This window comes from Rhipicephalus sanguineus, chromosome 9, assembly GCF_013339695.2.
Source record: "Rhipicephalus sanguineus isolate Rsan-2018 chromosome 9, BIME_Rsan_1.4, whole genome shotgun sequence".
NCBI classification, from domain to species: Eukaryota; Metazoa; Arthropoda; class Arachnida; order Ixodida; family Ixodidae; genus Rhipicephalus; species Rhipicephalus sanguineus.
The window spans coordinates 139,071,709-139,095,098 of NC_051184.2; the positions used below are offsets into that span (position 1 = coordinate 139,071,709).

A 23,390-nucleotide genomic window follows, 5' to 3' on the forward strand; every position below is an offset into this window, starting at 1 on the left:
GTACATGACATGCGTGTCATGATTTTCATGTTATGACTCGTCATTTATGTTCGTCATACAGTCATGTTACGCCATACCAGTTTTGGTGCACATTCGATGAACCAAGCGACCACGAGAGCACAAAGTCGTAGGCGGCTAGATAGATAGATAGATAGATAGATACGCTCAAAGTCGCAGAAGTTCGCTAAGAAATGCTTCGCATTTAAAACTTTCCAAACAGAAAGCTCTGCTACATTGAAAAAAGCAGCACAGGGTAATCCTGCGATTGGTACTTTTCTTTTGCTTATTCAATAGTTGCGTTGTAATACACACAGCTTTCATCGCGGGCGTGTTCCTGTGGCGGTGATATGGCTCCGGGCAAAATAGTTGTAAGATTCCAAGTGGTTACGCGGACAGCATTAGAGCAATGAAGTTACTGATCTTTTATGACGCGAACTGCTGTATACGGGAAGTATAGAATCCCAGGAGAGTGCCAGTGCTTCTCATTGTCGCAAAGACGACAGCGGCTGTTTTCATCACCTACGGCCATTGCAGTAGAAACGCGTTGCGTTACCTGTATAGTAGACAAGTCTGGAATCGAGTCACAAATTGCTAGTTTATTCGCTGAAGACAACCAGGATGGCAGCAATAAAAAAAAAAAAACTCTTGCTATGCCCCGCACTGCCCGTATTCTCACTCGCGCTCACAATGAGAAAACATGTAAAGGTGGTTGTCCTTAGCGCTTCTAGCGACACCCGTTGGGCCTGTCTAGGGCGTAACGCACAGGTTATTGTAAGGTTAGGCTACGGGCTGCGTAACGGCTGGCCGTGATATTTTATTCAGCGTCTTAGTTGTATTTTGATCTCTATTTTAATCGTTCGTACCAACGCCATTGCTGCGGATCGATAAAATATTCTGTCACTGTTCGTCGGAACACATCCTTGCTGTATCTGGCTGCCGGCGCGTTTGTGCGCAATATCACACGTCGCATATATTCGCCGATATACAATAATGCTACATATTAGAGAACCGGCAAACACTGGAACAAGATGGAAAAGCTACTTACAGGAGTGAAAGGGGCTTTCGCATCCCAAGACCTACTGTCTCTTTTACAGCGAAAGCTGTTATGAGATCATTTCACCGGCTGTTTTTGGCGCCGTAGTTGTCCGCCGCCGCCGCCGCCGCCGCCGCCGGTGTCCGTAACCAGTATCGCTCGAAATAAGAAAAAAAACGAAATAAGAGAAAAATGCCAGGATGGAACGAGGTTCGAACCTGGGCCCTCTGCGTGGGAGCCCAGCATTCAACCTCTGAGCCATGCCGGTGCTTGAAACTGCGTTGCAAAAAGGTCCTATACAGGCTTCATGTCGGGAAGGAACCACATTAGCATATGCAATATAGCGTGGTAGAAGAGTAAAATAAGCACCAAGCGTCCACAACGCGAATTCTGTAACCAGGCGTCACACAATGCGAATTGCGCAACGAGTAGGTTGTTGAATGCTTCCAACCCATTACAAAGGACTCTGCCATAATTCTTCATCGTCATCAGGCACCTCTCAGGACTATATTTAATAAAGTTCCACCATCCATCCATCAGGCACAGCATCAACAAAGTGCGCAAAATGCCTCACATGGGTTTAGCAGGTACCAACGCTCTCCGTAGAATGACGAAAAATGGCACAGTGTCTGCTGCCCTACTTCTCAAAAACTACAATGATTTATAGCGTAGTGGGTTCCTCGCAAGTGGATTTGAATTGGTTGCCAAGGAAGCCCATAAGCGCATGATCCACTTCCTCGGGGTCTCAGTAAAATTACAATGATTTATAGCGTAGTGGGTTCCTCGCAAGTGCACTTGTATTGGTTGCCAAGGAAGCCCATAAGGGCATGATCCATTTCGTCGGGGTCTCAGTAAAGTTCTTCGCCCCCTCCCCCGTCTCTCTCCCACGTCAACGTATGTTATACAGCATGACGGGAGAGGGGTATAGCGATCGGGCGTCACCCAATGCAAAAAACATAATTGGTGGGCCGTTTAAAGATTCCAACCCATTACAAAGTGCTGAGCCATAATTCTTCATCGTCATCAGTCGTCGCGTCAACAAAGTGCACATAATGCCTTACAGACGTGTAGCTGGTGCCTCGCTTCTCCGCAGAATGACGAATAATGGCTTAGTAGGTGCTTCCTAAGGTCACAAAAATTGTGATTTATGGCGTAGTGAGTACCTTTCTAGTGTACTTGTATTGTAGCCCCAAGAGAGCTTAACGGGCTCTAGAAACGCCGCTCTTACAGCTTTCGCTGTGACTGTGCTGCGGTTTCATTGCAGGCCTGGCATTTTTTTGTGAATCTCTGCAAGAAAATCAAAGAAAGAAACACCATTGAACCTTATGCGATAAACGAACATACCGATAAGCTTGTAGGTAAGAATAGCAAACTGTAAATCGACATTTATATTGAAAAGAACTGTCGCACATGGGCGATTCTTCTTTTGTTATTGCCAGTTACATAAATCTTTAACCCATTCCAGAAGCTTTCATATAAGTACGCTAAAAATTAAAAAAAAATATTGCTACGCTGCAGTGGTAAGCTAGTGTATTGAGTAGTCAAGGGATACAGGAGCGGCGGTCATAAGCCTCCGATCCTCCGTGTAACGTGTAACTGTATGCCAGCTTACCACCTTCCTCGCTCCCAGTGGTTGGCTAAAAAAGAATGTTTGATTCACATACCGAATGTTTGATTCGATGGTACCGATAGATGCTATCCTAACGGGTTCCGAACCTGTGTCACAAATTCTAGCTTGGCAGAGAAAGACGATGATATGCGCACTATTTTCATCACATACGTACTTGATATGATATGTGAAATCCCGGTCACTTTTAATGTTTCACTGTCGACTGTGAAGAAAGATATGTTAACTACCAAAAGCAGCCAACACTGATCGTTTTGCATTCTAGCACGCTTTTTATATTCATGCAGTGCCAATAACGTCGTTAATTTTTGCGGAGCACATAGCAGCAATTAATATACATTTTGGGCATGCCGCGCATATATATCATTTCTGCATCCGTGATGTGTTGCGGTAATGACTTCATATTGTAATAATTATAATTCTGGAGGCGGCGGTCTGAACATACAGAGCAAATCGTTACATCGCCGTGCAGTTGGCAAGAAGTAAATGAGCTCTGGCTTCACGACCCCTCCCAACGGAGGCCAGAAAAACAGGCGCCTTTCGATATCGCCACACCGGAAACGCATCTCGGGCAATTCTTGCACTTCCACTTACTTCAGCTATACGTTAGGTAACAGTTCAAAAGGTTCCGAGGCCAATATGCAGAAACTTCAACCATCGCAACTCATCTGCGCCGAGACCGGTCCTCCCCAGTGCGGCTCCCAGCGAGCGTTAGGCCTACCATACCGGCCAAGTTTGTCGACATGCCGCCGGCGCTTCTTGGTTTAAGTACACGCATTTCCAACGTGTTAGATTTACTGTGAAGTATAGTCTGGACATCCGTTAATCTAAATTAACCATTTTTTCTTGTGTACGGCATCCGCACCAGGAGCGATGACCATCGATGCGACGCGCTTTCAGCAACGAACGCAGGCTCACCGAAAGCAGCCGGCCGCACAAGCCGGTACTTCTCTGACCCATAAGTCAGAACACATACCTGTCATTTGGTACGCGTTAGTGAATTAACACACCGACATCTTTTGTAGCGTTAGCTACACTTGCTAAGCCAGAGCAGGTTTCGTGGGGGTCGTCATGAGCCGTGCTGCGCATGCGTGCGCGACTCGCCGCTGCTGTTCTGCGCGTTCGAGAGGGGTGACGTCGTAGCCATGGCGCGCGCAGCTATTAGATGCGAAGTATCTTAAGGCGGAGCTCAATCCGGTGGTGGTGTGCGGCGTGACCACCCTTACTGCGCATGCGCATACCCTCTCCACACACCTCCTCTCCACTCCCCCTGTCATCTACCCTCTCCCATTTCCCCTCTCCACTCACCCTCTCCCTTCCCCTCTCCCTTCCCCTCTCCATTCATCCTCTCCCCTGCCCCTCACCGCTTTTCCTCCCCCCTCTCCCATTACCCTCTCCACTTCCCTTCTCCCCTCCCCCTTTCCACTCTTCCTCTGAAACGCGGGCTAGACATGCCGAAATTCTCTCCTGCGCAACGCCGCGATGAGCTCGAGCGCATGCGCGTCCCCTCCCCTTCTCTCTCCTCTCCTACGCTGCCCCCTCTCGCCCGCCTGTCGATCGCGTTCCCCGCTACCCCTGTGAGAATTAACGGCCAGGCTAGATGGAAGATACGACGCGCGTAGCGTCGCTCTTCGCGTTCCACGACGCGAGCTCGGTAGCATGCCCAACGAACGCCAACGGAACGCGATCGTGCAAGTGCTCCGGCTTGGCATCTACTCATGGTCCCCTTTAGCGGGAGATGGTGTATTCGCCTTCGCTGTGCAGTCGCCGTCTGACAGTGCGCTCGGTGGCTGCGCCACGATGATGAGGTGGGCTCGGTGGCTGCGCCACGATGATGACCACTAATCGTTTCGTCTTCGCCACACAGGTGATCGTTCCCGTAATCACCCAGATCGTCTTGCCATCTCTTGGTAATGTCTGCTTGACCCGCATTACAACGAGCCCGCTACTGCGCACTGGACGCGACATGGAATTCTGCTCCTCTGCATTTGGCCTCCCAGCGGCACTCTCCGTGGGGCATCCGCCCCTTGGTCCTGCTTGGGAGGTGCCATCATCATCAACAGTCATCGTTCGGTCAACTATAAAAGAACGCCACCCGCGCTCAGCAATTCGTGGGCTCGGTGGCTGCGCCACGACGATGACCACTAATCCTTTCGTCTTCGCCACACAGGTGTGTAAGCAATATTCCCTGTTTTCTAAACGGACGAGCAATTACTTTTTAGTTCAGCTACCGGGCCCACGGTGTTGTGTTGCTGTCGCTGTTGAAATTGTTGATGCAATTCGATGTTTACTGTTACTGGCTGGCGATATCGAATCTAACCCTGGTCCTGATACATCTGCCGTATTGTCTGAATTGCGAAAACTAACTACCGGGCAGTCTCAGCTGATTTCAGAGGTTAAGAACCTTAAAGACAAGCTATTAACTACTGAACAAACATTAACTGTCGTAAGCCAACGCCTAACCGACCTGGAACACCATTACCAGAACCTTCTCTCAATCAGGACCGACATTGACAGCTTGAGGGCCGACTGTACGCAAACAGCTGGCTTAGTTTGCAACATTGAAGCCCGACTGGATGAAGCAGAAAATCACTCGCGCCGAAACAACCTAATTTTTTATGGTGTTCCTGAAACAAACACAAAAGAAAGCTTCGCTCAGTCAGAGCAACTAATTATTGACATCTGTCGCAACAACTTAGACGTCAATGTAGATCCTAAGGAAATTGACCGTGCACACCGTCTAGGTAAATTCAGCCAAAACCGACGCCGCCCTATAATAGTTAAGTTTACGTTTCACAAAACTAAATCTGCAATCCTCTCCTGTGGCCGTAAATTCAAGGGAACAGACTACAGCGTGGGAGAGGATTTTTCCACTGCAGTCCGTACTGCACGAAAACACCTTCTTGCTTTTGCTAAATCTAAAGCAGTCCCATATTCCCTGAGGTACAAAACGCTCTTCATCGGACCGCAGCGTTACATTTTTGATGCATTATCTGAAACGGTAAAGGAATGTTCTGTCTAGCAATCAGCTCGTAAAACGAAAACGCCCTGTCGTACAAAAACCACCCCTTTAAAAGATCTGTCCTTTTCCATCATTTTCACAAACATACGTAGCTTCTTGCCAAAACGTGAGGCTATATCAAATCTTCTATCGTCCTCCGCCAGTAATCTGCTGGTACTAACAGAGACCTGGCTGACTAATGACGTCAATGACGTTGAACTTCTTGCTGACTTGCCAAACTACAATATATTCCGGAAAGACCGCGAGGGCTCCCGAGGGGGAGGCGTTCTCATCGCTGCTAGTCAGAAGCTGTCTTGCTCCGTTATTAATATCGCCACTGACCTAGAAATAGTATGGCTATTATGTCGCGCTAGACCAAAAACAGTTTTAATTGGTGTATGTTACAGGCCACCACGAAACAGCCCCGACTTTCCAGAGAAACTTAATAATATACTAACCCAGCTTCATACCGCACATAGTAATGCCAGTGTTGTTCTTCTCGGTGATTTTAACTATCCAAGCATTGACTGGAGTAACCAAGTTTCCATAGTAAGCAATTCTGAAGCAACCAACTTTATTGACGTTTGCCTCAATTTCAAACTTGCGCAATTGGTCTCCGAACCAACACGCATCACGCAGGAATCGGCAAATATTTTGGATTTAATCCTTACAAACAGTCCCGAAAGCCTATCATCTATTACTTACCTCAAAGAAATTAGCGATCATAAGGTTATCCAAGCCACATTTAATTTCGCGACAGTCCCACGCCACACTTCCATAAAGACCATTCGCCTTTATGACAAAGCTAACTATGAAGCAAATAATGACGACCTAATCACGTTCCTCCCTTTCTTTGAAGCGGACTTCGAAAGCCGAAGCGTTGAGGCCAACTGGTCCCTCTACAAAACTAAAGTGGGCGAGCTTGTAAATAAATATATACCTAAAATCACTTTCTGCGCTAACTCTCAAAAACCATGGTTCACAAGATCGCTCAAAAGATTAGAAAATAAAAAGAAGCGGCTTTATCGTGCAGCTAAACTCATAGACAATGCGCATGCGTGGGGAAAATACTACGCCGCTGAGAATTCTTATTTGAAAGAAATACGAAGTGCTAAATATCTTTTTTTTTCATGTTGATCTGCCTAAACTACTACAAAACAATCCCAAGAAGTTTTGGAAAGTAATTAATCCTCACAATACTTGTACAATAACTCTTACTAACGAGCTCGATGAAGTTTTGTCGGATGCTGAATGTACTGATAAATTCAATAGTAGATTTTCATCTGTTTACACTGTAGAAAATGCGGCACCTTGTTCTTTTTTACTTCCCCCTTCCCTCATTGAATCAAAAATGCCACCTATTGTATTCTCTGCTTGCGGTATATCTTCTCAGATTGAAAATATTAACTTTCCTCATCATCTGGCGTCGACGATATCACGTCAAAGTTCCTTAAAAACACTACGTGCATTTCTGCTACCTATCTATGTTTATTATATTCACAGTCGCTTGCCACTGCCACCTTACCCGAGGACTGGAAAGTGGGAAAGGTCCTTCCAATCTACAAAGCCGGTAACAAAAACTCGCCATTGAACTACCGACCCTTGTCATTAACCAGCGTACCATGCAAGGTCATGGAACACGTCATCTACTCCCACATCATCAATTATCTAGACTCGATCCAGTTCTTTAATCGCTCACAGCATGGTATTCGTAGAGGTCTATCCTGCGAAACACAACTAGCCATCTTCGTTCACGACTTGCACGCTAACCTCGACCTCAATGTACAGACCGACGCTGTGTTTTTAGATTTTGCCAAGGCATTCGATAAAATAGCACACGGGAGATTAATACTAAAGCTTAGCCATTTAAACATAGATCACAATATCCTCGAATGGATTAAAGCATTCCTAACAAACCGCTCTCAAACCGTCCTTATTAATAACAAAACCTCTAGTCCGCTCCCAGTATCATCAGGTGTGCCACAAGGATCCGTCCTTGGGCCCCTTTTGTTCTTAATTTATATTAATGATTTGCCTTCAACAGTTTCGGCTAACATCAGAATGTTCGCCGACGACTGCGTGATTTATAGAACTATACATAACCCTCTCGACCAACAGGCTTTACAGAATGACCTTAACCTCGTAATAGACTGGTGCCACCAATGGCTAATGACTCTCAATCCTAGCAAATGCAAATCAGTAACCTTCTCTCGGCGTTCTAATCCACTTTCCTTCCCGTACTCAATTTCTGGTGTTGGCGTCGAGGCCGTTAACTCGTTTAAATATTTGGGGGTGACCTTATGCAATGACCTCTCATGGCGCACTCATATTACTAACATCATTGCATCTGCCAATAAAACACTGGGTTTCCTGAAACGCAACCTTCATCATGCACCCATGCACGTAAAACTAATAGCCTATAAATCGCTCATCAGACCAAAACTAGAGTACGCATCCGCTATCTGGAGCCCTCACCAGTCCTACCTCGCCTCTGCCTTAGAAGCCGTCCAAAACCGTGCTGCTAGATTCATCCATTCCACCTATCATTACCGAGCTAGCGTATCATCATTGAAAGCAGAATCCGGCTTAACTAATCTCTGTCTTCGCCGTCGCATTGCCACTCTGTGTTTATTCCACAAGTTCTTTTACAGTGATCTTGGCCATCCACCTTACATCGTTCACCTTACCCGCATACCTTATCGTGGCGGACACGAACTGCAAGTGTCACGCCCACGTGCTCGCACCGTCACGTTTTCCTCTTCATTTTTCCCACGAGCAGCATCAGATTGGAATGGCCTTTCCCACAACATTGCAGCCATTACTACTTCATCAACCTTCTTGGACAATGTAACCAATTTTCTTTCCGAATGAATTTCACCTGACTGTACTGTAAACCCAACCCTTATGTAATACCCCCTTGAGGGGTCTTTAAGGAAATAAAGTGATGTGATGTGATGTGCGCTGGTGCCGCTTGATAGCGCCTCTGACTGGCGTTTGCAGGTGGGTAACGCCATGGAGAAGGAGAGCGCAAATGCTGCTCAACGGCGTAGGAGAGCCGAGAGGCTTATGTCATCGGATCCCGAAGTAGTTGCCTGGCAATTAGCGCTTCAGCGTAAGAAAAATGAACAGAGGAACGCTAAACGTGCTGCGGAAAGCTAAACGTGGTGCGGAAATCTGTAAAGCTCAGAATAATCAGCTGAACCTTTGCTAACGCTACGTATATCCTGGCATAGCCGAACTAAGCCACTGCAAATTTTTTCAACGAATGGTATTTGTTTTTGCTGAGCGGTTTTATAGTTGTATGTATCGATCGATAGAACTGCAAATCAGAATACAGGCACGCCCGCCTCGCAGTAATATCGTCGCTCGCGCGAGAGAGCTACTCAGTGTGAATTCATGTCGGCCGTGTTTATCGAAGGAGTCATCATAAAGCTTCTCTACATGTTCATCATTGGCAAGGACGAGAAACGGCTATTAAAAATCGGCAGAAACAGCCGTCAAACTGTACCCTGCTCCTTGACGCATTTGATATTCTTCGGAGTTAAGACGGGAATTCTTAAAGAAATTTAGCGCTCTTAACATTGTGGGCATTTCATGCGTTGCCGGCAACCCTTGTTTGTGTCTAATAAAGAAGCAAGCTTGATTTGGAAAGCAAGATCGCATCTGCGTTGAATACGCGACATCAAAATATGAAACGAAACGCTTTCTTGCTGTATTGACTAGCCTTTTTACAGCGACGTCGGTATGTTTGAGCGTGGCTCCGTCTACAATGTTTTGACTGATAAAGTACCAGTGTGTAATTTAAAGAAAAAGGTTTTAACACCTGGCGCTACAAGCATCCTTTTAACAAGTTTCAGAACATCCTGTAGGGGATTATTCGTACCTTGGGGCACATATTGTTTCTTATGCAATAAACCGCAAACAATTGAACACGTGTTTATAGACTGCTGTAGCGGGGTGTCCTTCTGGGACATATTACAGAGAACTTTGAAAAATGAGTTACCGTTAAGTCCACACGGCATCCGTTTTCTTTCTGTTAAAAATGATGATGGAGTACCTTTCGACCTAGTCATGCTCCTGGGCCTGCATAGTATATGGCAAACTCGAACTGCCTTTGACAATGCGGACGTACAAGTGAGATCTGTACGGGAATATTTCTGCGAATCAGTGTGCCGTTTTCTTGAAGTGCTGAAAGGGCAGGAGGATGTACCAGGGTGGATTTCACGAGTGGAACTATTGTTGCGCATGCCAAAGTTTTGATTGTAGTCAGCTCAGTGCTGACGGTTCATAATTTCACTTTGTAATTGTATAGCTCTACCTTTTTTTTTGTGAGTATGTAAATCGTCTTGATATGCAAGGCAGCAAAAAAAAAAAAAGAGCGTGGATCAGTGGTAGAATACTCGCTTGAAGATAGAGAGGTGGCGAGTTCGAGTTCCCGTGGTGTTTTTTTTTTTTTTTTTCATACGGCTTGTTTTTTTTTTTTTATTGCACTAATGCTTTCTATATGACTTTGTTTGCTAATATATTTATGTAGGACACGTAAGCACCGCCGTTTTAACGCTATAGAGCCGTTTTGCGCTTGAGTACCCAGCGCCTCCCAGTAAAACGCCGCTCCAGCGGCCGAGTATCCAGCGCGACGCTGGGCCCATAATCAGGCAAGGCACTGAACGCTGGTACCCAGTGGCGCTGGGTTTTGCAATAGGGCACAATGAAAAGATAAATTAAAGTCGATGAAACTTCACGTAAGCGAAAGGCGAAGCTTCATCTGCCGCAATAGGTCTACGGCGCTTTTCCGATAAAGATAGCACGGGTAGTAGAGATCAAGCACACGTTCGCCTGTACCGATACTTTCATACATTCATTCTCTCAGCATGCAGTCTGGTAATGTATTTTTCATTTCTCGAGACAGTCACTTCATATGGGATTCTTCATTAGGTTGGAGAATGTGTTCAGTCATGCCCATTGACTGTTTGCTGTCAATTGATTGCGCTAATGTTAAATTCATTTCGACCTTAAAAATTATCTCTTACCATCGTCTACCCTCCATATTCTTGCATAAACTCTCTAATAACCTTTCTTAGACCAATTTCGCCGTCAGCTCCTACCTGCCATGGCAGCTTAGCGGGTATTCTGCTGCGATGCTTAGCATAAGGCTTCAGGTTCGATTCCCGACCAAGCTGGCCAGTTAAATGGGGATGTAAAGTACAAAGGGTGACAATAAGATTGCTTGTGGCACGCCTTTCCATACATGGACGGTACTGACCCACGCCTTCTTTACTTTGTGCCAGTAGCGTAGTGAATATGCAGTACAGCTTCAATGCAAGCAAGGCTACAAACCGCACTAGTTGGCTATGCTTTATTGGAAAGTACGGTCTTTGTAATATTCCTTATAAAATATATAGGAGGAAGAAAGAAATGTGAATAGATCAGGCATCACAACGGCTACCGATACGAGTGAAATGGTTGCCCGCTGCAAACCAGGGAGATAATAGAAACGGAAGGGCCACATAAGCGGAAGAGGCCTGAAGTGGAAAAATATGAAAACGATGATAACACAGGAAAGCAGCTACAATGAATAGCGGTCGACGTTTTATTTTAACAATGCAATCGGGACTCTACAGTGAGTAAAGAGATTGCGAGTTGCGCTACAATTATCTCACGCGTCCACTGTTATAAAACAGATTATGCTAGCGCGGCGCAAATATTCATTCACGTAATCTTCACTTTCCGCTCGGGCAACGCCCAATGAGCCGACAGTTAGCGATCATAAATTAAGCATTCGTACGAGCATTTCGGCTGAAATAATACAATCATCAGCAGTCGACAGCTGTGTGTGGATATTTTCAGTATTCTCGATTTGCACAGTCCTTTTAAACCCGCCCCCGCAGCTTAGCCAAGCTGTGGCGCTGCCGTGCCACGGGTACCGGTTGCAGGCTTTGGGGGCTCCGTCCGTGTATATGAATAGCAAACGTGGCGTTTACTCTTCTTCCCATATCCGAGCACGCGATGGCTGGCGTTCAATAGTACGCTTAACCTTTAGACTTCACTCAGTACACTCGTTTTGTTTAATGCGCGAAACGAAAGAAGTGATGAAAGAAAAGCGATGAGATGAATGGCGAAATGCCCTTTGCGCGCGTAATGGCCCAGGGAGCCCTGCCGACCACGCTAGCCAGGCGGCGTAGCGAAACGGTTTCTTTTTCGCTCGCTTGTGGACGACGGCTGTGGGGGGCAAAGCGGGCAACTACGAGACGCGTGTCCTAGTTTGTTTTTCTTTTTAAATCAGCCCTGGGTGTGGCCTAGAGTATTAAAAAAAACATGGTTGATTCTTCCATCGTAGGAATCCGTATAACACGAAAGTGAATCGTGTCTTCACAGGAGTATACAGTAAAACCTCGGTGATACGAATCTCGCGGGGTTATCAAAAATATTCTTATCATCCGAAATTCGTATCACCTGAAAACATGGAAAATTAGTATGCGACAAAAGAAAGTTGGCATACGTTTTCATTCAGTGTTTCTCAGGACCGCAGCGACGTCATGAACAGCTCTGAGTGATTGCCAATAAAAGTTTTAGACGACAGCGATAATACTTGTACGCGTAAATATACGGTGCATGCGCGCGTGTGTAATTAATGAACCGGATGTGTTGTGTCCCGTGACCGCTAGTAGGCCCTCCCTAATCTTACTACTCTTTTCTGCATGACACCACAATACTGCGGCGAAAGTGACTCAAGAAACGCTTCGCACACGATAGAGAGAGGCGAAGCTCCTTCGCCAAGGCCGTCCGCTTCGTCTCTTGGGGTCTTGATCCACCTTTAATGGGACTTCATGACGGACCCGCACCCCAAGTTTCAGTCATTTTAGGGGCGAAGCTCCTTAAGGCGGCACCCGTTCGTCCCTCGTAATCGTCGTCATCGCAGTAGTCCGTAATAAGTCTTACGCTTTGACCTCCAAGGTGGTGCCGGTGGGAGATTTCTCCTGTGCGCTGTTGAACAATAAAAAATTCGCAGCGTGCGCGTTAACTAAAAGCCGAATTCTTCTGTCTCTCATTCCCCATTAGCAGCCATTGGCATGTTCCAGTAGGAAACGTTAGTAGAAGTAGAAGTGTAAGTGTTAGCTAAAAGCCGACTTCTTCTGTCTCTCATTGCCATTAGCAGCCATTGTTTACCTCCAAGGTACTGCCTGGTGAGATTTCTCCTGTGCGTGATTAAACAATAAAAATTTTGTTCAAAACGCCGTTGATTGATGAAATAAACCAACGAAAGACGCCAGATGTTTTGTAAAAGCAGAACGAAAGAACGCCAGATGTTTTTCTTAAAGTGTAGTAGTAGTAGTTGTATGTAGCCACCTAGCCCGATCGTCAACGGGCGAGGTGGACCGGCAACGGCGCGAGGACCCTGCCGTACGAGAGTTAAATCACACTAAAAGACATACTTTGCGGGCGATACACTCTAGTGAGCTTTCAACTTTTCGTCTCAATGTACATGATAAAGAAATTATTTCTACGAAAAACGCAAGGCACACCTTGAGCAATATATTTGGTTTTGGGACGCTAAATGGAACCATGAGGCGATGCGAAGCCGGAGCACTTGCACGATCGCGTTCCGTTGGCTTTCGTTGGGCATGCTACCGACCTCGCGTCGTGGAACGCGCGTCCTGTCTTCCCTCTAGCCTTGCTTTTAATTCGCACAGGGCGAGCGGGGAATGCGGTCGCTCTTGGCGCTCTTTCGCTCGGGAGCGGACTTCTTCCTTGCATTTCACCGATCACAAGTGATAATGAAGGGACCACGTAAACCAACAGTACAATAAAAGTTTGATGTTTAATATATACACGATGTTTCACACTCTTTATATTATGTACTGGGCGCATTTCACGGAAGAGTTTCACGGTTTACAGATGATTCCCTCCGTAGCTTCGCCCCACTCATCATCATTCACCCCGTGGATATGCTGTGATTTTTTTTTCATAGATCGTCTGATTTGCGGGGACATGGCTTGCATCGACGTGGCAGGCACGTGTTAACACAGTACAAAAAGCGCGACGTCAACGTCATTTGTAATCTAAACGCGAATGCGCCTAAAGGCCTCCAAGATTCGCGCGCACTATCTCGGAGGCAATTACGCACCGTTGACGGTCGCACAGAGCGCATGCCCGCGCCCGCGCGTGACTGCCGCGTCATCTGCGACAGCGCGGGCAGCACCTGTTCGTACCTGTGCGCTAGCGTACGTTCGTATCAAACGTCGCGGGGTGCAAATCGGTTCGCAACAACCGTACTCCAATACACTGCAGGCTAATGGGCCTTGGCCGGGACCACATAAAAATTCGTATCACCCCGAAATTCGCACGAGCCGTGATCGTATCACCGAGTAAAACCTCGGTGTACATTGATGTTTGAGAACTTGCGCAATGTTTAGTGGTGTTTGGCAGCTCAAGGAACCTTTGACGTGAATACACCCACGTTGACGCCTAGTGGCGCATATCCATCTTGACGACTAACATCCATGATCTTGACTTGCACCTTGTGGTAGCTGAAGTTGTTAATATACACCCGGGCACAGCATACACAGTAAATATTTTTACATCCTTAAGGGTGTAATAGGGGCGTTCACGTTAAAAACACCATTGTAAACATCCCTTTTCACCCTTATTTTCGGAATCTGGGTATTCGTAAGTAAAACACCCTTGCAACACACTATTTATACCGTCATTGGAGATGTGTTAATGAACAAGGATACAAATATACGACATTTTTCGGCAGGCTCTGCTTCCATGTGAAGTATATATGAACCGTCCTGATACCAACAATGCGTCTAACTACTAACTAATTTAGGTTCTAATAACCGATCGAAGCAAAATTAGTGTAACCGGAACACAGTGTTCATTCATAAAGCGCGTAAACTACGAAGACGGGAGACACAACATGACTGGCCTTTATCCAATGGAATCAGCGCCAGTCCTAAATAAATATGGCGTGTAGACGTCTACACCAGTTAAATAACTTTAATTCACAAGACAAGTACGTTTTGTAGTAATGATCAGCAGAATTCAAAATTTGTTCATGATAGCGTTTCCTGTTGCAGCAACAGACATTTAAAATTTTTACGCGCTTTGATTCCGAGGTTTTTCGAAAGTCAGGACACTGCGCGCATCAATTCATCATGTAGCTTGTATTTATATCAATGTTTTCATATAAAAGTGTCCCCCGCCCACAGGCCACACCTTGATTTTGCAAGTGTGTGGCATGGGGATTTTGGAGGTTTGCAGCCCTAACACTGAATGCTTCACATATGATCATGCTTCATGTTGTTACTGCTACAATAAATTCTGCGTAAAGAAAGCAGTAATAAAAGCGTGCACTGTCGGCGCAGAGCGCTACGACGTTCGACAACGAGTGTGGTCAGAATGAAGAAGCAACTGCCTCCGTAGCGGTGCGACAGGAAAGATGACGGCAAGTCGCTAGAGCATAGACCCGACGAGGACGTGCCGACCTAGCGTTTCGAGCTAAGGGAGCCGAGGCTAAGCGACAGCGAATAGACAAACACCCCGAGTTTCAAATGAGGGAGGCGGCGTCGCGGCAACGGTACGACAAGCCTCATGGATGAGAGAGACGTTCGGTCGCCCAGCAACGAAGGGAATACGACCCTCGCTTGTGAGTCCTGGAAAATTTCCATCTCCGAGAAAGAGTGGCTACAGCCGCAGCTGAGGGGCGGTTTAATGGCATCACATTAGCATCGCTATACCACAGCTAAAATACCACTTAGTAAAAGAGACCTTGCATCCGCTGTTTCATCAGTCTACACGACGTTAAGTCAGCGAAGCTGCCCTAAATTTTGCTCTTGAATAGTGAGTGCATTTGTGCGCTGTGACAGGCAGCTCATGCAGGCCTTACTGTGTCGTCGCAATGCTTGCTGCGATTCGAATAGACTGTGTAAGTATCATAACAAAACATAACACTGCCGCAGAAAGAAAGCTACGCCCATGCAACACAACAACGGCCGGATCAGTGTTGCCATCTCAGCGGATATTCCGCTAGATCTGGCGGAATTTTTATAACTTTAGCGGCGAAATTTTGTTTTTAGCGGATGGCGGATTCTTTAGCGGAATGGTGAAAACCCGTTCGGGGAACTAGAAGGTTTCGCCATCTCCATGCTAGTACTACCTTACTCGAATGCTTAAGTGGAGCGATCGTTCAGCCAGATGAACTTGTTGAAGACAAAGCTCCGAAACAGGCTCTCCCCCAGCGCAGTTAACGCATCATGGTCATCAGAGCTGGGCTGACAAGACACAAAAAGGGGTGCTTCGTCTACGAGCTGCCAGAGAAAACTATGCGCCTCAACGGAACTCGGGGTGTATACAAAGTGAGTGTGAGTAAGCCCTCGCCTTCAGCAGGTGCTCCACCCCAGTCAGAGCGTCTGCTCGGCCATGTGGGAGACTCTAGCCCAGATTTGTGATGATGACTTGTGATGATGATTTGTGATGATGATGATGACTTTGAGACTTTCACGCCTTTGTGCCTGCGCTGAGAGACTGAGCGCCGTGGTCAGAGTGAGTGTTCCGTGAAGAACATTGAAAATGCAGTGATATTTTTTGTTCCTAACTGTGTCTGAGTAAATTATGTTCGTTTTCAGCATTTCTTTGTCTATTTTGTTTTACGCTTCTTTTAGGGTCCTACAAATACTTGCTAGTTCATTAGCGGATAACTTGGTGGTCGTGGAAAGATTTAGCGGATTCTAGCGAATTTCATTACCCATTTTGGTGGAATTCTCGACAACTGAGATGGAAACACTGGGCCGTAGCGCCGAGGCCGCCTCCTCGGCCGCCGCCTCGGCCGCCGCAGCCGCCGCGCGTGCGCAGCGCGCGGAACAGCTCTATGTAACACGTGAATTATGCACCGCGCTGAGATGGCTCAGACAAGGGCTTCGAGTATTTTTCAGTGCCTGGGCGAACGCTCTCCTCGGGCCGTCGAGCGCGCGCTCCGCGTCCGCTCGCCGCTGCCGCGTGGTGGTGCTATGCAAGTAGACTACGGGAAGCAGGCGCTGATCGGCCGCGCGTATCAAGAAGCTCACGAATTCGTGTTTGCATCCGAGTTTATATGCATTTGTGCTTCTTGCAGGCTTTCACAGGTACAGGGGGATGGAAAGAAGCGCGAACATAGCGGCGCGCTGTTTTAGTCACGCTCTAACCGTGGTGGCAATAAAAAGACGCTGGATAGTATTTTATTGTGTCATGGATGACGTCGTTTTTTCATCAATCATCCAGGCTATAACCACTTGAAAATCAATGCGAAACAGCAAAGAATGTAGACGCCGCATATTCGTGCGTCTTTCGTTCCCACTGTTCGTAATCCGCAGGCAGTCTGTCAGGCCCTGCTGCCGGTTCCAATAATAATAATAATATCTGGGGTTTAACGTCCCAAAACCACCATATGATTATGAGAGACGCCGTAGTGGAGGGCTCCGGAAATTTCGACCACCTGGGGTTCTTTAACGTGCACCTAAATCTAAGTACACGGGCCTCGAACATTTTCGCCTCCATCGAAAATGCAGCCGCCGCGGCCGGGATTCGATCCCGCGACCTTCGGGTCAGCAGTCGAGTGCCGTAACCACTACACCACCGTGGCGGGGCAATGCTGCCGGTTCGATACTTGCACTCGAGTTTGATAGTATTCGCGTTTTATTTCTATTTCAGGCTATTGCAGCCGCCCCAATGCCTTAGTATGTCATAGTGTTGTGTCACTCTGCAAATGGAACTGAAAGAAATTATGATTGTCTTTTTTTATTTCCATTTATTGATAAAGAAAAAAATCTCACAGGGTCCTTTATGCATTTATCTAAGACGACTGAAAGGCGAAAGCTATCTTTTTCTTTTTCTTCCAGTCAATGTATTGAACATTCCCTGACTCCCTCCGAGATATTGTCACGTGGTCGTGACGTCGACGAAGACAGCAGTCAGCACGTCCGAGATGAAACTGTTTATTTGGCCGAACTTGTGGCCGGTTGCCCCCCTCTGAAAAAAAAGCATCGTCCCGATGCTTGTGAAAGAACATAGAAGAGAAAAAAATAAGTGCATACACAAATAAATCACAATAACAAAGGGAAAAATAGTCCCCAGGTTCGCTAACGCGCAAAAAACGGCTTAAGGCGCACGACATGGACGACTTCAGGTCGCGCACGGCGCCGCTGAGAGTTCGTAATGCCGTCAGGGACAACCTCGTAGTCGAGTGCGCCGAGGCGTCGAAGTACCCTGTACGGTCCGAAGTATCGTCGAAGAAGCTTCTCACTAAGTCCTCGTCGGCGTATTGGCGTCCATACCCATACACGGTCACCGGGTTGGTATTCCATGTGGCGTCGTCGAAGGTTGTAGCGGCGGCTGTCAGTCGTCTGCTGGTTCTTTATCCGTAGGCGGGCGAGCTGTCGTGCTTCTTCGGCGCGCTGTAGGTAGGTGGTCACGTCGATGTTTTCCTCGTCGGTCACGTTTGGTAGCATGGCGTCGAGCGTCGTTGCCGGGCTCCGTCCGTAGACCAACTTGTATGGCGTCATCTGCGTCGTTTCCTGTACGGCCGTGTTGTACGCGAAGGTCACGTACGGAAGGATGGCGTCCCACGTCTTGTGTTCGACGTCGACGTACATGGCCAGCATGTCGGCGATGGTCTTATTTAAACGCTCGGTGAGGCCGTTGGTCTGTGGGTGGTAAGCGGTGGTGCGGCGGTGGCTGGTGTGGCTGTACTTCAAGATCGCCTGAGTTAGGTCAGCCGTAAACGCCGTACCTCTGTCGGTGATGAGAACCTCTGGGGCGCCGTGTCGAAGGACGATGCTCTCAACGAAGAACTTGGCTACCTCAGCGGCACTGCCTTTGGGCAGGGCTTTTGTTTCGGCGTAGCGGGTGAGGTAGTCGGTAGCCACGACGATCCATTTATTTCCGCAAGTCGACGTTGGGAACGGCCCCAGGAGGTCCATCCCGATCTGCTGGAATGGTCGCCGAGGAGGCTCGATCGGCTGAAGGAAGCCTGCTGGTCTTGTGGGCGGTGTCTTCCGTCGCTGACAGTCTCGGCACGTCCTTACGTAGCGAGTGACGTCGGCGGCAAGGCGCGGCCAGTAGTACTTTTCCTGTACTCGTGCGAGCGTTCGGGAAAGTCCGAGGTGTCCAGCCGTTGGGTCGTCGTGCAGGGCGTGCAGAATTTCTGGTCGCAGTCCCGAAGGTACAACGGTGAGGTAGCTGGCTCGGGCCGGAGAGAAGTTCTTCTTTACGAGGACGTTGTTTTTCAAGGAAAATGATGCCAATCCTCGCCTGAATACTTTTGGGACAACGATGGTCCTGCCCTCCAGATATTCCACTAGACCCTTCAGTTCCGGGTCGGCTCGCTGTCGTTCGGCGAAGTCTTCGGTACTTATGGCTCTCAAGAAGCTGTCATCATCCTGGTCGTCGGGCGTTGGTGGGTCGATGGGGGCACGAGACAAGCAGTCGGCGTCGGAGTGTTTCCTTCCGGACTTGTACACGACAGTAATGTCAAATTCTTGAAGACTTAGGCTCCACCGTGCGAGGCGACCTGAAGGGTCCTTCAAGTTAGCTAGCCAACACAAGGCGTGATGGTCGCTCACAACTTTGAAGGGCCTGCCGTAGAGGTAGGGGCGAAACTTTGACGTAGCCCAGATGATGGCGAGGCACTCCTTTTTCTGTTGTGGAATAGGTGACCTCTGCTTTAGACAGCGACCGGCTAGCATAACTGATAACCCTTTCCAGTCCGCCCGTCCGCTGCACAAGAACGGCGCCGAGTCCTATGCTGCTTGCATCGGTGTGAATCTCCGTATCGGCGTATTCGTCGAAATGCGCAAGTATCGGAGGTGTTTGCAGGCGTCGTTTCAGTTCATGAAATGCTTCGACTTGCGCTCTTTGCCACCTGAATTCGACGTCGGTCTTCGTGAGCTGTGTTAGTGGTTCGGCGATCCGTGAAAAGTCTTTGACAAAGCGTCTGTAATAGGCGCACAAGCCGAGAAATCGGCGCATGGCCTTTTTGTCGGTGGGTGGCGGGAAAGCGGCGATGGCAGCTGTTTTCTGCGGGTCTGGGAGCACTCCAGTCTTGCTGATCACGTGACCCAAAAACAAGAGCTCCTCGTACGCGAAGCGTCACTTTTCTGGCTTCAGGGTGAGCCCGGAGTTCTTGATTGCTTGAAGTACGGATTGAAGTCGCTGGAGGTGTTCGTCGAAGTTCGAGGAATACACAACGACGTCGTCCAAGTAAACAAGGCAAGTCTGCCACTTCGAGCCAGCTAATACAGTATCCATGACTCGTTGGAAAGTCGCAGGTGCCGAGCAAAGACCGAAGGGCATGACCTTGAACTCGAACAGGCCGTCCGGTGTTATAAAAGCGGTCTTTTCTCGGTCTCTCTCGTCGACTTCAATTTGCCAGTAGCCGGTCTTGAGGTCCATCGACGAAAAGTAATTCGCGTTGTGGAGTCGATCCAGGGTGTCATCTATCCGTGGGAGAGGGTACACGTCCTTCTTTGTGATTTTGTTCAGGCGACGATAATCGACGCAGAAACGTAGGGTCCCATCCTTCTTCTTCACTAACACCACGGGAGACGCCCACGGGCTGTTGGACGGCTGGATGATGTCGTCGCGTAGCATTTCATCGACTTGGTTCTTAACGGGCTCCCGTTCCCGCGTCGAAACCCGGTAGGGACTCTGACGGAGTGGTCGAGCATTTTCTTCTGTTATAATGCGGTGCTTAGCAAGGGGCGTTTGCCGGACCCGCGATGACGACGAGAAACAGTCCCTGTATTCCTGCAGAAGGCGTCGAAGCTGTTGCTGTTGGCGAGCGGGAAGACTTGGGTTTACGTCGAAGGGTGGCTCAGGGATCGTCGTCGTAGTTTCGTCAGAATTTGAAAAGGCAAACGCATCGCCGACGGCCAAGATTTCTTCGATGTATGCAATCGTCGTGCCCCTGCTCAGGTGTCTGTATTCCTGGCTGAAGTTAGTTAGCATCACGCTTCCTTTTCCTTCATGCAACCGAGCAATGCCCCTTGCGACGCAAATGTCACGGTCTAGCAGCAAACGCTGATCGCTCTCGATGACACCTTCGATGTCTTCAGCTTTTTCGGTGCTGAAGGAAATTATGACGCTGGAGCGAGGCGGGATGGTACCTTGATCCCCGAGCACGTTCAGGGCATGTTGACATGGACTCGTATCCGGCGGTGTCGTTTGGTCCGACGATAGGGTTATCGATTTGGTTCTTAAGTCGATGACGGCGCCGTGATGGTTTAAGAAGTCCATGCCAAGTATGACGTCCCTGGAGCAGTGTTGCAAGATTACGAAACTCGCAGGATACGTGCGATTATTGATTGTGACTCTTGCTGTGCAGACTCCAGACGGCGTTATTAGATGGCCTCCAGCGGTGCGGATTTCGGGGCCTTCCCAAGCAGTCTTAACTTTCTTCACCTTCGTGGCGAAGGGCCCACTGATGACGCAATAGTCGGCTCCAGTATCGATGAGAGCGGTGACGTTGTGGCCGTCGATGAGAACGTCGAGGTCGCTAGTTCGTCGTCTTGCGTTGCGGTTGGGTCTTGGCGTCGGGTCACGGCTGCGTCGGTTTGTTCCGCTGCTTCCATGTTGCGTCGTCGGGTCTTCTTCAGTCCGCAAGATTTCGTCGTCAGGGGTCTGTCTGGTTCGCGTCGTGTTCTGAAGGTTTCGTCGCGACGTCGTCGTCGTCGGCGGAGGATCTTCGGTAGTTCGTAGTACAGCAACCGCACCTCCATCGGTTGCTGCCCTTAGTTTTCCGGATACGGGCTAGGCGACCGGCCCCGGTCTGGGCCAGTGTACTGCCGGCGCTGCGGTGACTTGTAGCGGCCGGGTGACGGCGAGCGGGAAGGTCGTCGTCCTTGCCACTGTGTTCCGGTGAGATAGCCGTCGATGTCACGAGGCCGTTCGCCTGGCTGTGGGCGCGGCGCTTTGACGGCGAATCCGCGTAGCCCAATTTGTCGGTACTGGCAGCGGCGGTACGTGTGGCCGGCCTCCCCGCAGTGGTAGCAGAGCGGGCGGTTGTCAGGGGCACGCCAAACGTCGGTCTTTCGGGGGTCACAGCGTTGTCCTGTCGGCGGGTGGTATGCGTCGGTGGTGGTGGCGGCGGTGCCTGGCGGCGAAACTTCTGCGGCGGCGCGGCCTGTTGACGTGGGCGAGGAGGGGGGACGTTGCGTCGGGCTGCAGCAGCATAGTTCATGGCTTCCGGCTGTGCCTGCGGTGCTTCGGGAATTCCAAGCGATTGCCGGACTTCCTCGCGGACAACGTCGGCGATTGAATCCACTTGATGCTGCGGCGAAGGTAACAGTTTGCGCAGCTCCTCCCGCACAATCGCTCTGATGGTTTCGCGCAAATCGTCGGTGGCCAGCGAGTGCACTTCGGAATAGGCTGCAGACAGCGGATAGCGTTTGTATTGTTTCGTCCGCATGTCAAGTGTCTTTTCGATAGTTGTGGCCTCGGTGAGGAATTCGGTGACTGTTTTCGGTGGGTTCCGCACCAATCCTGCGAAGAGGTCTTGTTTCACTCTGCGCATTAGGAAGCGGACCTTTTTCTCCTCAGGCATGGCAGCGTCGGCCAGGCGGAAAAGTCGCGTCATCTCTTCGGTGTAAATGGCGACGCTCTCATTCGGTAGCTGCGCTCTTGTCTCCAGCAAAGCAGCAGCCTTTTCTTTGCGGACGATGCTCGCGAAGGTATTAAGGAACGTCGTCCGAAAGAGGTCCCAGGTTTGAAGGCTCGATTCACGGTTCTCGAACCACGTCTTCGCGGCGTCTTCTAGGTAGAAGAAGACGTGGCGCAGCTTCTCTTCAGAGTCCCAGTGATTGAAGGTGGCGACTCGCTCGTACGTCTCCAGCCAGCTCTCCGGGTCTTCAAACGACGATCCACGGAAAGTTGGTGGCTCCCTTGGCTGTTGCATCACTACCGTTGTAGGTGGCAGGGGGTCTGTCATCGTCTCAGCGGTAGATGTGACGGTCTTCGGCTGCCTGGCGTTTTCGGGAAGGAGCCCGTACTCTGGTTGTAGTCCCTTCTGCCGGCGGCTGGTTCGAGGATCCGGGTTGACCTTAGAGTTGTCTTCTTCGCGGCTTGGGCTTGGGTCAGCGCTCCGCGGTGGCGTCCGGATCATGAAGCAGCACCTCCACCAGATGTCACGTGGTCGTGACGTCGACGAAGACAGCAGTCAGCACGTCCGAGATGAAACTGTTTATTTGGCCGAACTTGTGGCCGGGAAACTGAAGGTCAAACTACAGCAATACACTGATAGCGTCGAACAGAGCGTCGACCGTCGATCAACTGACAAGCGGTCAAGCGCGTCGGCTTTTATACAGGCGCTATCGAACTTTCCAGCAATATCGCTGGTGGCGGCGTTATCTCTAGACAAAGCTGGAACATTCGCGTGCGGGGCGCAATCTTAACAAAACGATCTACTACAATCGCGACGCTTCTAGAACACTACTTCGCGGACAGCGTCGAGCGTTGATAACCGTCCCTGCCGGTAAATCCCGAATACATCAAAACAAGACAAGAAGTGGGCGTGGCAATATTTTCGCGCCTAACGCAGTTTTCTAACAGTCTCAAGGATCGGAGGCAGCGCAAGCTTTCTGCACATCAGCGGAGGCATGCACTGACTCCGTGATCGGCCCATTTTGACCAAGCGAAGATGCAATATGACGACGTCACGTTATGTGACGTCACGATAATATCACAAAAATTTACGATCT

General features: G+C 49.0%; 1 protein-coding gene across 1 annotated transcript; it reads left to right on the forward strand.

Moving 5' to 3' along the window:
• Window positions 1-4,530: 4,530 nt before the first annotated feature.
• Window positions 4,531-5,682, forward strand: LOC119405878 (uncharacterized). The gene has a single exon (XM_037672705.2). The coding sequence runs from the start codon at window positions 4,627-4,629 to the stop codon at window positions 5,680-5,682; it is 1,056 nt and encodes a 351-aa protein (XP_037528633.1). The 5' UTR covers window positions 4,531-4,626.
• Window positions 5,683-23,390: the final 17,708 nt, after the last annotated feature.